This window comes from Carettochelys insculpta, chromosome 2 (genome assembly GCF_033958435.1).
Source record: "Carettochelys insculpta isolate YL-2023 chromosome 2, ASM3395843v1, whole genome shotgun sequence".
NCBI classification, from domain to species: domain Eukaryota; kingdom Metazoa; phylum Chordata; order Testudines; family Carettochelyidae; genus Carettochelys; species Carettochelys insculpta.
Genome location: NC_134138.1, coordinates 208150561 through 208167435, shown reverse-complemented (window position 1 = coordinate 208167435; position 16875 = coordinate 208150561). Strand labels below are relative to the sequence as shown.

At 43.9% G+C, this 16875-nt stretch overlaps 1 protein-coding gene across 1 annotated transcript in view; it reads left to right on the top strand.

Moving 5' to 3' along the window:
* Positions 1-2859: 2859 nt before the first annotated feature.
* UBE2E2 (ubiquitin conjugating enzyme E2 E2) overlaps positions 2860-16875 on the top strand; it is a 354366-nt gene continuing 340350 nt past the window's right edge. The window contains exons 1-2 of the mRNA XM_074986131.1: positions 2860-2996; positions 8559-8747. Of these exons, the coding sequence (XP_074842232.1) occupies positions 8572-8747 (176 nt within the window). The 5' untranslated portion in view covers positions 2860-2996; positions 8559-8571. The remainder of the gene's footprint in view (positions 2997-8558; positions 8748-16875) is intronic.

The window sequence follows — 16875 nt, the reverse complement described above, 5'->3', positions numbered from 1 at the left end:
ACATAGAGCTGTTCTCAGGTCTGGGAAAGTTAATTGAGTGCAAAATTAATTGCAGTGTGAAAGGGATCTTCAAGCAAAGAAGTTTACGTATGCTGCAGGGGACCATTCAAAATGACTGTTGCAGGAGATACCTTGGTCCAGTGCTCTTTAAGACATGGGTGGGAATTATATTTGGATTCCTTTAATTTCTAGCAGAAACTTTAAAATGAGAGTGATTGGAACATGAAAACAGGTTATTTTAAAATAGTTAATCTCTCAAAGGAGTGAGAGATCATCTGTTTATTATACAGTAATTGAAGGAGGAATGAGTAGAGCATGAACAGACAGGTGCCAACAGCATGTACAGTCTCTTGGTTTCTCCACAGTGGTTCCTGCGATCTATATTTGTGATCTCTGCATATTCTACAGCTATCAGTTAAGATAAGTACTGTAAACTGATCTGCACCAAAAATGGAGAGGAACATTGAAATGGAAATGTGGAATAGTGTGAAGATTTAAAAAAAATCCCCTTAGAAACATGAAAGGAAAAACATGGTGATTCATCATGAAATACTTCCCTGTTAATTTGAAAAGTGTTTGTATTAACAAAACATTAGTGAAATCTAGCTAAAATTGATTACAGATTATGGGAAGATTAAAGAATTAACATCTATACAGTAGCTTTGAATGTAAGTATTAAGATACCGCCGCACCTGAGTAACATCCCATTCTTTTACAGGTTTGTTTAGTTCCAGGTTAATGTCACAATTAGCAATACATCTAAACTTGTCTCATTCATGTGTGCTCGTTTTGGCCTCTTTCATTCTTAAATGTAATGTTTACATGTGTGGGAACTCATGTTAGTTTTATTTAATATGAGTTATTCCACAGCACCATGGCCAACTGGGTTCTTCATTATCTTAAGCTGCAAGTTGCCCCAGATTTATATCATGAAGCTGATAGACTGCAGAGCTGCATGGTCAAAACTGCTCCAGTAATTACAAGTGTTTAGTATTATAACTTAACAACTGGAGTCTCTTTCAATCTTTGATATTGTCCTTTCACTGCATTGTGCCGTGTCCCTGTCCTTCTTGGAGTGGAGTTGTGCAGTATGTTACTATTCCATCCCCCTCCTGCATTTCTGAACCACAGAGCCAGTGTGGGGATATAAGCATCCATTAGGGTGTTCCTCACTCTGGTCCTGCTCCCTAATTTGTATTTGGCTTCCCTCTCTGGCTATGCATTTGAGGCAGAAACAGGAGTTAAACTGATGAAGGAGAGGGTGGGCTGGCACTATGAAAGTGTGGAGCACTCACTAGCAGGATATGAGACAGAGGTGAGGAGAGGGAGAACATCAAAGGTGACAAACAAGCAGGAAAAAAGACCATTACTCTGCATTCCTGTGTGTTTTCACTATGATTACCCTCTCTCTCCCGTATCTCTTTTCCTATTGTTAGCCCTTTGTGTGCTGCACCCTGGGTTTACCTCATTCTAATTTACACCCTGACAGCAGGGAAGGAAAAAAGCACAACAAGGCTGCCCCAGCTCATGCTGCACTCTGGCCACACTTCCAGCTGGGGAGTGTGAGGGGGGGGGGGGTCCTGACCCTCTCCCCAGAGCAGCACAGCCAGACAGCAGTGTGACTTGGGGCCACCTTCCTGTGCTTTCCTCCTCCCTGCTGCTGGGGAGTGTGTCTGGCAGGACAGGGACAGCACAGACTCCGGCTGCCAGTGTTGGCTTTCCAGCCTCAGTAGCCCCTTGCTGGCCAGTCTTTCAGGGGTCTGTGCTACTTGTCCCTCACTGGCAGTCGCAGGGAAAGTGATGGAAGGTGGACTTAGCTTGCTCCGCTCTCCAGTTGCATTGCTCTGGGGTGGGGAAGAGATGGCCTCTGCATTCTCCAGCAGGGAGCAGAGTGCTTGGAGAGCAGCACAAGCTGGGGACAGCTTGCTGCACTTTCTCCCTTCCCTGCTCCTGGTGAGTTGGGTGGTGGGGGAGGCACAGACGTTTGCTTTTGGCCCTCCAGCCAAGTTAGTGCCTCAGCCGGCTGCTGACTGGCCCCTTCTACCTCATGGCCCTCCATGTGTGAACGTGCACCACTTTTAACAGCAGAAACAAAACCCAGCTGTGGGGGCTCTGCTAGTCAGCTGTGTGGTATTTGAATTTCTCCTGAACTGACACACAAGTTCCCAGCTTATAGGAAATGCTGCCCAGCACCTAGTTCCTCACCTCCCCAGTACCTGGCTCCACACTCACCTAACCAACCCAGCCCCAGTTCCCTGCCCCCAACCTCACCCACCCAGGCACCTAGCTCCCTTCCACCTAACCCCCGCACCCACCCAGATAACCAGCCTCAGCTCCCCCCACCTAACCCACCCACCCAATACCCAGTTCCCTTCCACCTAACCAACCCACCCATGTACCCACTTCCCCCCCAGCGAGACACCCAGCTCCCACTCACCCAGTATCTAGCTCCAGCTCCCCCCACCTAACCCGCCCACCCATTTAACCGGCTCCAGCTCACCCCCACCTAACTCACCCATGCACTCAGCTCCCCCAGACCTAACCCACCCACCTAGGTACCCAGTCCCGTCCCGGCCCTGGTACTGCCTCCCGCCCCCCGCATCCCTCTGCCCCGTTCCCCTCCCCCACCTAACCCACCCACCCGTTCACATCCCCCCCCACTCCCGGGTTCTTCGCGCACCCGCTTTGGTTTTGTCATCCCGACGTTGCCCTTTAATGCGCGCTCCCGCCAGGCCCTTCCACTCCGCGCCCGAGCGCAGGTCATTTTCTCCTCCCCTGCTGAGAACGTACGCGCGAGCCCGCCCCGCCCCCCGAACCGCGAGCTCCGGGCTCATTGGCTGTCGGGGGCGCGCGCGCGCGACGGCGGCGGGGGCGCGCGGCGGCAGCTTCACTTCTCTTCGGGCAGCGGCGGCGGCAGTAGTAGGCGAGGGGGCAGCGCGCACCCCCCACCCTTCGCCTGGCCCGAGCCGGCATCAGCCCCAGCCCTGCACCCGCAGGTAACGGCCCAGCGCCGCATGTCTCTGTCCCCTCCCCTCCCCGCCCCATCCCTCCCCTCGCGCCCCCCGCGGCCATCTCCCACTTCGCCGCGGCTCCAGCCTCGTCCTGTCCCGTCCTTCTGCCCTGGCACTGGCTCCCGCCCCCGCATCCCTCTGCTCCGTTCCTTGGCACTGCCCAGCCCCCGCGGCGCCGCCTGCCCCCCTACCTCTGGCTCTACTCCCTGAGGAGCCGCCTTTCTCCTCCCCCCCACAACCTTTGGCTTCCCCCCCCCGGGCGCTGCCTGCCCTCCTCTTCTCCCCTTTGGTACTGCCTGACCCCCCCCCCCCCAAAAAAAGAAAACAAAACCCAAAAAACTCCTGTTTCTCTCTGACACTGCCTGCTTCCCCTAACTCCTGCTTCCCTCTGATACCACCACCCACCCCATCGGTTGTCCTCCTCACACCCCTTACTACTCCAGTACTATTTTTCCCTCTGATCCCTTGGGCCCCCCCCCACCACATCCCCTGTTCCTCTGTCTATCTCATCCATCCCCATGCCCTCCCCACCTCTCCTCATCTGATTCTCCTGCCATTATTTGTCATCACACCCTCCAACCGTAGCCCCATTGATCCCTAGGTCCTCCCTTTCCTCCTCCCCACCCTAGCTCTGTCCATCTCTGTTCTTCTGCCCTGTCCTCTGTCCATCTACATTCCCCAGCCAACCATCTGTTCATCCCACTTCTCCTGCTCCAGCTACATCCGTCCCACAGTTTTCCAAAAGCTTCATGTTCCCTCTGTCACTCCTGTTACATCCCCTTGCCCTTTGACACCTCACTACATCTCACTGTAACAGCCTTCTCCATCTCTCTGCCATCCTTGGAAATGCCACATCCCCATGACCTAGTCCAATTAATCTCTCCTTTTCCACCCTGTTCCCCACGTGCCTCCTTCATCTGTTCCCCTCTCAGGGTCCTACCAATGCCTTCTTCCCTAAGCCTTTCTACAGTAACAACAGCATCCTCCAGCAATACCTCCTTCACTGTCCCCTGCAGTAGTCCCCCACACAGGGGAAGGCCACCTTCTTTTGCCACTCTGATCAGCCCTACATTGTCGCCAGTAATTCTTTAGCTTTTACTCTTCTCTCCATTGCCCTTCTGTCCCCTAGAAATACTCTTCCTGCTCCTTAGCACCTTGTTCTTAAACACCCCTTGCCCCCTCTCTGCACTCATGCACAAACATATAGATGCAGCAAATAATTCCTTCTCCCGTTATCCTCTTATCTCTCAGTTCTCATGGTTATAAGCCCTTTGCCCCAAGTAGAGGAATGGGGAGCAACCCCCTTCCAGAAATACGTGAGGATGGGATTTGGCAAATGAAAGTAAGGAATTCTACCCTATGCAACAGCCCTCTCTCCAGCAGAGATGGATAAACCATTCCACTGCATGATGACAGGCGCAAACTAATCCCTTAGTTCATCATGCCCACCCCCCATTTCTTCCTCATTTGACCCCTGTGCTTTCCTTACAAATTCTTCTTCTTCCATCATCCACTGTCAGCCACTTCTCACCCTAATGCCTCTGCCCTTCATCCTTTCTCTTCTAGTCTCTCTTTCCACCTTCACCATACTCCTTTCCTCCTCCACACAAAGTATCTTGGACGTTCAGGATAAATGTCATTTTGAAAAGTGCTGTTTCAACCGCATGCTATCTTTTTTTGTACTGCTTAATTATTGCACACTGTCTCTCTGACATGTCTCCCCCTCCCCCTCCCCCTCCAGGCAGCAGGAAAATAGGAGAAGGGGGGGTGGGGGTGGGGGTGGGGGTGGGTGGGTGAGCCTGAAGCTGCAGCAGCAGCTTTTTATTTCTTTTTGGGTCCATCTCTTAACCATAGACCCTGTCCTGGTTGGCTAGAAATCGGACTCTTCCTGTTCTCTCTCCTATAATATTTTGATTTTTTTTTCCACCCTGTATGATTTTTAATGAACGTCAAGTGAGGTGGCTGCTCCTGCTGCTGCTTTTCATGGCTCCAGCAGAAAAAAAATATTTTCTTACATTTAGGAAATCAAGTCTGCTTTAGTAAGTCACCATCATTGGCTCTGCTGCCCTTGGTGCCTATCTGCAAATTGCTAGGACCTCATTCTCAAGCTGCTACTTTTTTGTTTTCTTGGCTGAGGGGGGTGAGGGGAGTGAGGTTCTCTTGAACATATTTGACTTAAAATTTGTAGATGGAGTTTGATACCAAGGAATCTGAAGAGTCATGTTGTGTTCAGGGCAATACTTTTAATCCCTCTTCTGTTCCCTTCATCCAGTTCACACAACACAAGGGCAACAGAGGATGTAAATTTTGAATGTGGCATAATTTAGCATTTCAGGGAATCAGATATATTCTTTTCCTTTTCTTTTTGCACTGGGTTGTGTTGGGGAGACTTAGCTTCGAGAAATATTATGTTTCTTTGCAATTACACAATGTCAATCCCTCTTTATTTTTCAACTCTTGTTTGTTTTTTCTTCTTTTTCTTATATTTGAAGATCTGACATCAGACCCCTTTGAATATCCTTTTATTAAGGATGAATTATTTTCCATTCTTAAATAAAATATAACTTGAGTTTTATTTAAGGAAAATAAAATGGAAGGCATAAAATATAATGGCTTGAGAGAGAGGGAGAGGGAATAGCCAGACATCAAATGACAGATTTAAACGTTTTCCTGTTACAAAAGCTTGCATTACTTGTTACAGTAATTATAAACTATGAGCTCCTGTTTCTGCATGTATCTGTTGGTTAGTAATCCAAACTCATGAAGTGAGTACAGTAGATCTTGGATAATAGTAATATTTATATCAGAATCAGTCACAGCTGACTTTCTGTGGACATGAGCTTCATTAAAAAATGTTGCTGATTATTTTGTTTTGGCTAGCGCTGTGTGTGTGTGTGTAATCATCTCATAAAATGTTAGTGGAAGATGCATATGCGAACGTGAGGCGCAAGTAAAGACTGTCACAAGAGTTAAGGAAATATTAGCTTATTCTTTTACTTCTATATAGAAACAGAAAATATAGCTTCATGTAGCTGCAAAGTCAAAATGTGCATTTAGTATTGTATGTAGAGGAGTTGTAGGAGCACTGGTCCGAAGATATTAGCGACACAATATGGGTGAGGTAATGGTTTTAGCTTGTCTTGCAGAAACAGAAGTTGGGCCAGTAAAAGATTATACCTTCCTTACCTTGTCTTGTTCAAAAATTTTAACTCAATCTTGAAACTCTCAGTGTATGTAAAGCACCTTGTGTTTGCTAAAGGTTTATTTTTCTCCTTTTAGAATTGACAACTAGGATACAGATACTTAGATTAACCTGATTTAAAATGTGAAATATGCAAAAGACAATGTATGTCTGCTCTAGGGAAAACTTAAGAAATAAAAATTGTTTATTCTTAACTGTACAGGTCAAAGCATCATTTTCAATTCTTAAATTCACCACTGAGTGTGTGCAATATCATTTTCATAATCAAAACAAAAAAAGTGCAGATACTGATTAAAGCTAATCTGTTCTAGCATCCATCATAATCAGCTGTTGTTCTCTTTGAGGATTCTGAAACCCACCACTCCAAACCTCACTATTTTCAGACAGTCATATAAATTAAGTAGAGTGACTTAATTCACTTGAAAGTCATTAGTATTTATTCACATTAATAATACTAGTATTGGTCCTCACGGGAGGCCATTGTTCAAATAAACTGTATACTATTTTCGATAAATTTTATATGTTCATAATGCTCCTAACTGGAAGAGGGTGGAAAAAAAAATCTTTCCAGGCTGCAGCTACCTGTATAACAATTTTTGGTCCCTTGTTTGCTTTCGTGTTTTTTTTTTTTTCCCCCCTTCAGCACCACTTTATTTACACTGAAATTTTTTCTTCTTTCCTTTGCCCTCTTCTCATGCTGTGTGGATGGGAGACTTACATCTTAATCTTCACTTACAAGCTGCTCATAAACTTTTAGTGGAGTAGATGAGCAAAGCATCAAATTTTACATCATATTTTTAGGCAGAGGCTTCTGAATTTCATCAGATTGCAACCCCATTCTGGCAAAGAAAATTACTATGCACCTCAGGAGGGCAGACTGATCTTTAAGCCTGCCCAAAACCCCACAACACCCGGTGAGAGGACCAAAGTTGGAGGGCATTAGCCCTGGGTGAGGAGAGAGCCTATAACATGAGTCAACACCCTCTGCCTTTGGTCTCAGGCAGTGAGGCTCAGGCTTTGGCCGCAGTGCATTGATGCCACTTCTTGTGATGGGCTTAAAGTGGGGTTGTGGACCCCATTTGGGTCCCAGCTGCCAATTGAGGAATTGCTGTTTCAGAGGCAGTCTGGAATCCTGATTCAGGCCTTGAGATAATGTTGCAGCATATTACTATTGAGATGTACTATTCTGTACTGCGTAAGGTTTCTGTAATGGCTAAATGTATAAACAAGTTCACAGACTAAAACAGTACTGAGCATAAAACTCATTGTGCACTGTAGGTCAGATTCTGATGTTAATTGTATCTGTCCATTTCCACAGAGTTCATGCGGGTTGCACAGATGTAATTGAACAAAAGTTGGTTCTGTGCACTGTTAAAGTTGTCCTTTAATAAAAATATCTGAAAGAGGAATGCAGTAGTGTCACTGAGGTTAAAAAAAGGACCGTCTAGAGTTGCTTCAGGTCTAGTAAATTCAGCTTGCCAGATGTGATAGCAACAACTACTGCCTTAGACCTACTCTCCACGCTCCAAAACCACCCTTACATTACAAGAGTTGGAGAAGTCCTAATAATAACCATGTTAATTTAAACATGTTAAAGTGAAGGAAGAAAGAAGACTATTGCTAAATATTATGTGTTTTAGAACTGAGCATATGAACTATATTGAGGTAAAGTTAAATTTCTTGGTGACTAGTGTTTGACAGTTTTATACTCTGATATCCTCTGCTGACAAAACAGGCTTCAGCAGTACAGGTTTCCTTACCTTTTCCCACCAGTGTGCTTAAAGCCTGGTATCTGAGTCTCATCTCTATCAACCAACCAAAATGTGAATTCTAGGAAGTGAAAACCCATCCTCTGGGGGTTGGATTTAGCCCGGACTCTTTACGTGTGGGCAAATGAATAGTCTTCTAAGAGTAATCACTTCCGTTACTAACAAGGGGTCTGATTTGAACCAGTATTCTGGAAGTGAAAAGCTCTTCATCCTATTGCTAATTCCTTGAGTGTTCCACTCCATTAACATTGGATTGTGTTACTCGTTCTGCTTTATTTTCTCCTTACAAAGAATATTTTTCTGCCCTTATCTTTTTAATACATGAAAGATTTTCCATATTTTGTTGTGTACTTTGTAGTTGATGTGAAATGGCCATCTTTTAGTTACCATGTAGATACTTACAGCTAGATTCTTCAAGACTGCAGATTAAAATCCTGCAGTATAAAGAGTACTATATTGTGCAAGTGTTTTCTTTGTCCTGTATGTGTGTTTTTATAAAGGAAGTTTAACAATGCTTGGCTGTCAGACATTTTAAGAATACTCTTTACTCATTTTTGTCTTTTTTTTTTTTTTTAGCCCAGAATCTAAAATGTCCACAGAAGGGCAAAGAGTTGATGATAGTCCAAGCACTAGTGGAGGCAGCTCTGATGGAGATCAACGTGAGGGTGTTCAGCAAGAGCAAGAAAGGGAGCAGGTTCAACCCAAGAAAAAGGAGGGCAAGATATCTAGCAAAACAGCTGCTAAACTATCAACTAGTGCTAAAAGGTACCTGGCTCTTTGTAGATTTTTTTTTTTTGGGGTGGGGGGGAAGATGGGCATCAGCCTAATTCACTTAATGTTTTATTTGTATCTGATTGACTCTGTACCTCCAGTTTTGTTGAGTGGGGTTAGAGTGTTACCACTATGCTTATTTTTTTCACATGGTTTTAATATTAGTGTGCATGATAGAAACTGACACTTTTATTCTTCATATAACTCAGATGGTTGTGTATTCTTTAAGTGTGTGTGAGAGAGAAACTTGTCAGTGTAACTTAGAGTTAATTAACCATAAACACTTCAGACAAGTCAGTAATTCATCATGCTAGGAGACTGGTGTAATACCTCTCACTACAAAGTACTGCATTTCCTTGTCCCAGATGGTCAAATCAGAAATGATGGATTGAACAAATGTTTTCATTTCATTATATTAAACTGTGCTATGTTTCAGTATTTGTTTGTTTGTTTTTTCCCTTCCTGAGAGAAATGGTAGATTTGGAGAATAGCTATTTAAGTGATCCCACTCTGTGACATCATTCACTGGATGGTTGGCACATGTGGACTGTACAGAGGAAGGCTGCATTAAGAGTGTATCCCTGTTGCATCAGCATTACTTTAGACAGCAATGTTCAAAACTTATTAAAGGGAACCAAATGAAATAAAATTTTAAAGGAGTTTATATGGAAACCAGATGTGTGAACCTAACTCTTAGTGAAGCATTTGATACTGTCTTGCATGATCATCTTATAAATAGAGAAATACAACCTAGGTAGGATGCATAAGTTCATAACTACTCTCTTGGATTCTCAGTCATGCTGGAAGGGCAGAACAAGTAGGGTTCTGCAGGGATCAGTTTTGGGATATGTGCAATATCTTCATCAACAGTTTAGATACTGGAGTACGCTTATAAAATTCGCGGATAATACCAGGCTGGGAAGGGTTGCAAGTGCTTTGAAATACAGGATTATAGTTCCAAATGATCTGGACAAACTGTAGAAATGATCCAAGATAAATGTGATAAAATTTCAGTAAAGATAAGTGCAAAGTACTCCACTTAAGAAGGAATGATCAGTTTCACATATGCAAAATTGGAAGCAACTGTGTAGGAAGGAGTACTGCAGACAGGGGTCTAGCAATTATAGTGTACCACAAGCTAAATGAGAGTCAGCAGCGTGATGTTTTTGCAAAAAAGCAAACATCATTCTGGGATGTATTAAGAGGAATGTTGCAAGCAAGATGTGAGAGGTAATTCTTCCACTCTGCTGATAAGATGTCAGCTGGGGTGCTGTGTCCAGCTCTGGGTGCCACATTTCAGGAAAGATGCGGACAAATTGAGAGGGTCTGGAGAACAGCAACAAAAGTGATTTAAAGGTCTAGAAAACATGACCTATAAGGGAAGATTGAAAGAATTAGGCTTGTTTAGTCTCGAAAAGAGATGATTGAGAGGGAACAGAACAGCTTTAAATTACCTAAAAGGATGTTACAAGGTGGAGGGGAGGAAGAACATTATGTTCCTGAGGGCTTGTCTACACTAGCTCCCTACTTTGAAGGGAGCATGGTAAGTAAGGTGTTGGGAGTTTATTAATGAAGTGTTGCTCCTGAGGAGTAAAGGGACTTCGAAGTACCCTGGGCACTTGGAAGTACCGGCGGGTGAGCCATAGCTAGATGAGAGCTGGCACTTCCAAGTGCAACACTTCAAAGATGCTGCCCTGGGGTGGGGGGAGGGATTTGTTTAACAAAGTGCTGCATATGTACTGAAGCACTTCATTAATAAACTCCCAACGCCTTACGTGCCATGCTCCCTTTGAAGTAGGGAGCTAGTGTAGACAAGCCTTTAGCCTCTAATGATAGGACAGGATGCAATGGGCTTAAATTGCTGCAAGGGAGGTTGAGATTGGACGTTTAGGAAAACCTTCAGGGTGGTTAAACACCTGGAATAAGTTGCCTAGGAAGGTTATGGAATCTCCATCGTTGGAGATTTTTAAAAGTAGGTGAGACAAAACACCCGTCAGGGATGGTTTTAGATGGTGCTTGGTCCTGCCATGAGTCCAGGAGACTGGATTTGATGACCTCTTGAGGTTCCTTCCAGTTCTAGTATTCTATGATCTAACCCCTGTTGTAAAACAAGTATAAAGGAGAGGAGGATCAGGTCCCCATTGCATTCATTTGGCGTTTCCTGTAATTATGGTATGTAGTACCAGGAGGCAATACTCATGTGCATACATTTTAATTCATAAACTTTTACCCTGTTTTGACTTGAGTATATAATTTGTGTACCAGCCTCACAGATCTAATCCTCCCTATTCAACCACTCTTGTATATCACTGAGTCACTTTCCGTTCTGCCAGTGATGCCAGCCTTGATCAATCACTTCTTCATTCATTTCTCCTCTGTGTTCACTCTTCCATCTTATTCAAGGGTAATCCTTCCTATATGGAGTCTGGGGAGCCAATGCACTCTTCCCACCCTTGCTGTTCAGATGCTTCCTCAAGGTTCACTTCTACCATGATGCTTACAGAAGATTATCTAGCCTTCATTAGTTGACAGAGGATCGGTGGTGATTACTAATATCTAATGCTTATGTTGTATAAGTAAAGGGTGAAGAATGACTGTCAATGACTTAGAACTATCAAATTGTGTGAACACCTGGTCTTTGTAAGTTACTGCTCACCTACCACTCTTTTTACACCTACGTATTGTGTCTTGTAGCCCCATTAGAATAGGGCCTGTATATGTATTTGTACAGTGCCTCACTCAATCATACCCTAATTCTTTCTGGGACCTGTGAATGTTACCGTATTAATGATTTGTCAGAAGTTGGGCTATTAATCTTGATTTTATATCTTAAGAGCTTAAACCTTTTATCAAAATGCATTGTGCAGTGATGAAATAACTTAAACCTTTCAAAATTTAATTATCTGCTTGTGGTTTCTCTTGAACTTAATTGTTCCAATTGTTGACATATGTTTGACAAGGAGACTGTAAAACAGCAGAATTACATGTACATTAATATCAAAATTATGAATCTCAAAGTTGAAATGAGTTTTCAAGAACTATGTTGCTTAAGTGTTTGGATATGTTTAAGTAGGTGTACAGGTTTTAATTTTTCTGTAAAGTTGCAAGACATTTAGATGTTAGGCTTATCAACATTGGTAACTGCAGAGAGTCACGTCAGTTAGTTTTTCTACTTTCTTATCCAAACCCCATTTTAGTGCATTGTAACCCCACATAATTATTTAGATTGGAAAACATAATATACAAGTTCTTAGCTTGGTAATGTTACCTTTTTTTAAACATTTGTGAAAATCAGTTGGAAAGCATTATTTTAAGAATATGGGGAAGAAAGTAAACCCCTAGAGGGTTCTGCCGCCTTTTTATTTAGCACTTGCAAGGAGTAGCTTGAGGGGGAAAATGAAATTTGAAAGATAGTTACCTCTCAATATGATATTAAGACAAACCCTTCAGAAGGTGTTTCTGTAAGCCCAACTTAATTGAACTACTTGCAGGATTAATGGTATAGCAGTTCACTTGAAATGTTTACATCTTCAAAAATATTAGTGTTTTTTTAACCAGTTTATTATGAAGAAAGACTGTAAAAATATTTTGTGGAAGCCAGTTTCTGTTCTCCATTGCATACATGTAACCCCACTGAATCCAGTTGTTGCTTTAATACCCCTGTTTGCATCAGGGAGGACAGAATCTGAATCTCATCCAGAACTCAGCTGAAGTTAGAAGGAAGACTTAAATGCATTCAGCTTTGACATGCACAACAGTTATTAAACAGCACTGAAAAACTAATACAACTCTGGATCTTAGTCTTAGCCCAAGTGCCAAACTATAGTCCACAGACTCCAGTTTTCATTCTGATCTCAGTTTGAAAGCAATACACTGGTACACACTTGAAAAATCTATTTGTGCAGGTGGAAGTATAGTAGCAATCTTTTTTTTTCCCGCAGATATTTAACCTGAGTGAGTACACTATGTACCTCACATTATAATTAAGATCTAGAGAACTGTAATAAGAGTTTCCTTGCTGCGTCATAAATTTGACCCTGACAGTAATTCTGGTTTTTGAAGATCTCTTCCACAACATCCAGATTTTTTTTTAATGCAAATCAATAGGCAGAAATGTTCAGTTGCATGTGAAGTGTGTGCTTCCAGGTGTTCTATAACATATATTTCCTGTATGGTTCTACCTTGGCCGCTTAATGTTAAAATGACTTAATATTTTACAGAAGTGTGAAGTATTTTGTGCGTTACTGTATTTATTCTTGGCTTTGTTAGTTTTTGGAGGTTAACTGCAAATGTTGGAGTCATGAGAACGTCATTTTATTTTCTTGTCTCAGCATTCTGTGTTGACTCATATTTCTATTTTTCCTTTTTTTTTGGGGGGGGGGGGGGAAGGTGGCAGAACTAAAGACCCAACTTTCCCCCGGGCAGCTTAATTGCTCCACATGGGGCCCAAGCGCGCTGCTCCCCCGCCCCCTCCTCCCCCGTGGGGCCCAAGTAGGGTTGCCAGATTTTCAGAATACTTAAGAGAGATAATGCCCTTTTGCCTCCCTCAAATCCAGGCCCCACCAGCCTTCCCACTCTAACCCAATCACCTTCTCCCAGAGCCAGGTACCCCCAGCCATCCTCCCTCCCCGACTTTCACCCAGCAGTCAGTGTCTTAAGCAGCTGTAACCACAGTAATTTTTCCAAACTAAGTAGTCACTTCACTCTGACAAAAGTGCTTCCAGCTCAATAATGGCTCTTCTGAGGAACCACTGACAAGATGGTTATAACATGGGCAATACCTGAAAAGCTTTTTTTAAAACCCTTTGTAAACTGCCATGTTGCAGAATTCCCATGGATGTGTTTGCATTACCATGTGAGCTGGAATTATCAGCTCAGTTTCTGTGTGCGTGCTTCGGTTAGACACACTCTATCTGCCTTCAGTCCTAATTCCAGTGTACCCACTGCTGGCGCATGTATATGCAGACTCTCGTCGCTGCTTTGACCTTGAAAGAGACGCTTTGACCTTGAAAGAGACACTTTTACTTCACATTGTGCCAAAAATCAGTCATCTGAAGAGCTTTTGTTGTTGTTCTATCTTAAACCACAATGATTTGACCAATTTGATTTATGAGCGGAGATGAAGAGCAGGATTGGTGATGGGGAACTTAACTATCCAGGCATATGTCAGGAAACTAACACAGTGAGGCACAAACTATCCAAAAAGCTATTGGACTGCACTGAAGACAGAGCTTTACTGTTTGAGTCTTTAAATCTCTGTATGGCCAGGTTTTCTAAATATCTTAAAATGCCTGGGATTTTAATACAGATTGAACTTCTCTTATCCTGGAATCTCTGGGCTGGCAACATCCATGTTCCAGCAGGACCACAGATGTCATTGAACTAGGGAGTCCCAGCCACAGAGGTTGCCTGGAGAGAGGCTTCACCTGCTGCTCTGATTGTCTGGAACTCCTGCCATCAGAGCATTGGGGATTCGGGGGGAGAGGCAGTGTTTGAGACCATATCTCCCAAAAGTCTCTCCAGGACACTCCTCTCCCTGCTGATGTTCTCCTTGTGGGGACGGGTACAGTGCCGCAGGGAAATGTCCCGCCCCCATCTCCCAGCCTGCTTCTGCCCCCTCCTCCTGTCCAGAGCACTCCACTCTGCTCCTATGTCCCCTCCTGCCCAGACTCTCCCTCCCCCACCTCACAGCTCCTGCCCAAACCCCCACCATCAGCTTGTTCCTGCACCCTCCCTTTAGCCCACTCCTGAACCCCCCCACTCATTGCTGTACTTTACCTCCTGCCCAAATCCTAGCCCACTTTGGCACCCTCCCTCCCCAGCCTGAAATTCTAACTCCCAGTTTGCTTCTGCACCCTCCCTCCCAGCCAGAACCCACACACCCACCCCACTGGGGCTGGGGAGAGAAACAAGCCTGCAGCAGGTCCTTCAGGGCTTGCTGCTGTGGACTCCAGAGGGATTCTGGCCCTAGCCCCATGCCACACAGGGCTTTGGCTCCAGCCCCATGGCAGAGACTCAGGGGCGCTCTGGCTTTACAGGTGATCCAGAGGGGCCTCAGACCCAAACCATACAAGGCTCTGGCCCTGGCCTTGTGATGTGGCAGGGGTTCTGGTGTTGGGGGGGGGGGGTCTTCGCCTCTGCACCATGGAGGGCTCTGTCCCCAGGCCCACAGCAAGGACTGCCCCAGTAGGGCCCCAGCTCCCAGCACCAACTCAACCCCATGGCAGGACTCTGGGGGTGAGGGGGGTGAGGTTTCTGGCCCTGCAGGAGATTGGGGGGTGGGGGCACTTGGCCTCACACCATACAGGGCTCTGCCTCTGGCCCCTGACGTGTCACAGGCTTGGTGGGGGAAATGCCTCGGACCTCACACAGCTCCAGCTCCATGCTGTGACAGCCCTATCCCCGCTTTCCTGCCCCCCAGCTGCAGCCCCAACCCGACCAAGCACCTGAGTGAGACTGGGGTTGGTGGTGGCGTCCCAGTGGGGTAGCAGGCAGGGAGCTGCATTTTAAAAATGGCATTGGTGGGGAGGAGAAAAAGCCCTGCCTTTTTCTCTTTTTCCTCACCTCGATTGAGTGGGTTTCTTTGTGCAGTTGCAGTAGAGGAACGACACATTTGTGGTCAGTTTGTCAACTGATAGTCATTTAAGATGGCCAGAAATCATGGCTATTAGTGTGGTATAAGTACCTGGATAGGATAGAATTTTATTGCAAATAGCCGTTTGCCTTCTTAGGCTGAGTGTTAACCAATAAGGCTTGTTTTTGGTATTAAAATATAGACTTTCTGCTGTATGTATCAGTGAAAGTACTGATTTAGATGGCATTGAAAAAGCAGAATGCTATTGTGACCTTTCATGTTGCAGTGACCTTCAATTTGAATACATCTAGGGTTAGTTACTACTCACATAATAGTTTAGTATGTACAAATTGGATTATGTATCATTCCTTCTATTTTCCTTACCCAGGGGTTTTCACCTCAAGTAACCCACCTTACATAACATGTCAGCATTGAAAAACTTACCACACAGCATAGTTACAGTTCATACAAGAAATTCAATTTCTGTCCTTTGAAAGGGAAAGCATCTTCAATGGCAAATCTAAGCACAGCCTTTGGATTAAGGGTTCGTATCTCTTTTTGTTTAGCATCATAACTCAACAGAGAAATATTATTCTGCTGGGCTCTCTACTGTTGCGTTTGCTAGTTTAACACCTGTCATTTTTGTCATTGGTTTGCACATTTTTGTGTTGAACTATTAATCTAAGAAACTGAGTTATGTAGCCTTTCTTTTCAGGAAAAGCTATTGAAACATTAGGAACATCAACTAAGTTTTGGATCTCTCTGGTTGTATTTCAGTAAACAAGAGAAGTGGGCCATCTGTAACCTTTCTAAGTAACAGAGAGAGTTGCTGTAATAAAATGGAATTTTAAATGAATTTTGAAACAAGTATTATACCTGAAAAGCCAAAAATGAGAGACAGAATACTGAAAAAGGAAAACACCTTGCATGACTTTTTTTAATCTGGCATTTTATAAGTGTGCCCAATATATTCTGTTCTTTCAATCTTTTGAAAGACTGAAATATAGAATAGTTTCCCCTATTTTAAATTGTGATATAAATTTTCTGAAATCTGGATTATTGAGTTGCCTAGTGTTTGTGAAGGAAGGCACGTAACCCAGAAAACTGGAAGTGATAGAATGCGTTCTTAGGAAAAATGACTACATGCCAGTAAACAGCAAGACCCAAGCCCCTCTAGTGTATTCAGTCTCCATCTTTTCCTCATAAAAATTGCTAGAGGGTCCTTACTTTACAAGTGACAGCAAGCAATCCTGTTAGTCTTACAGCAGTAATTCCCCAAAGCCTCATATTAATAATATTTGACAGCACTTTTCATCTTGGAAAAAGCTTGTCATAAATTAGCTAATCTTTTCAAGGTGTATATAAGTTTTCTCCAACAGTAAAATGGGACGAAACAAAAAGAGGTTGTAACTCTTTTCTAAGATCATAAAAAGAGGATCAGAGTGTCACTGAAAATTAGGTGTTCTGGGGCTCAGTCCTGGTTTCTGACTACTAGAGCATACTTGTCTCTAACCAGTCATGTTTTGTAATGTAACAGGACTAATACAA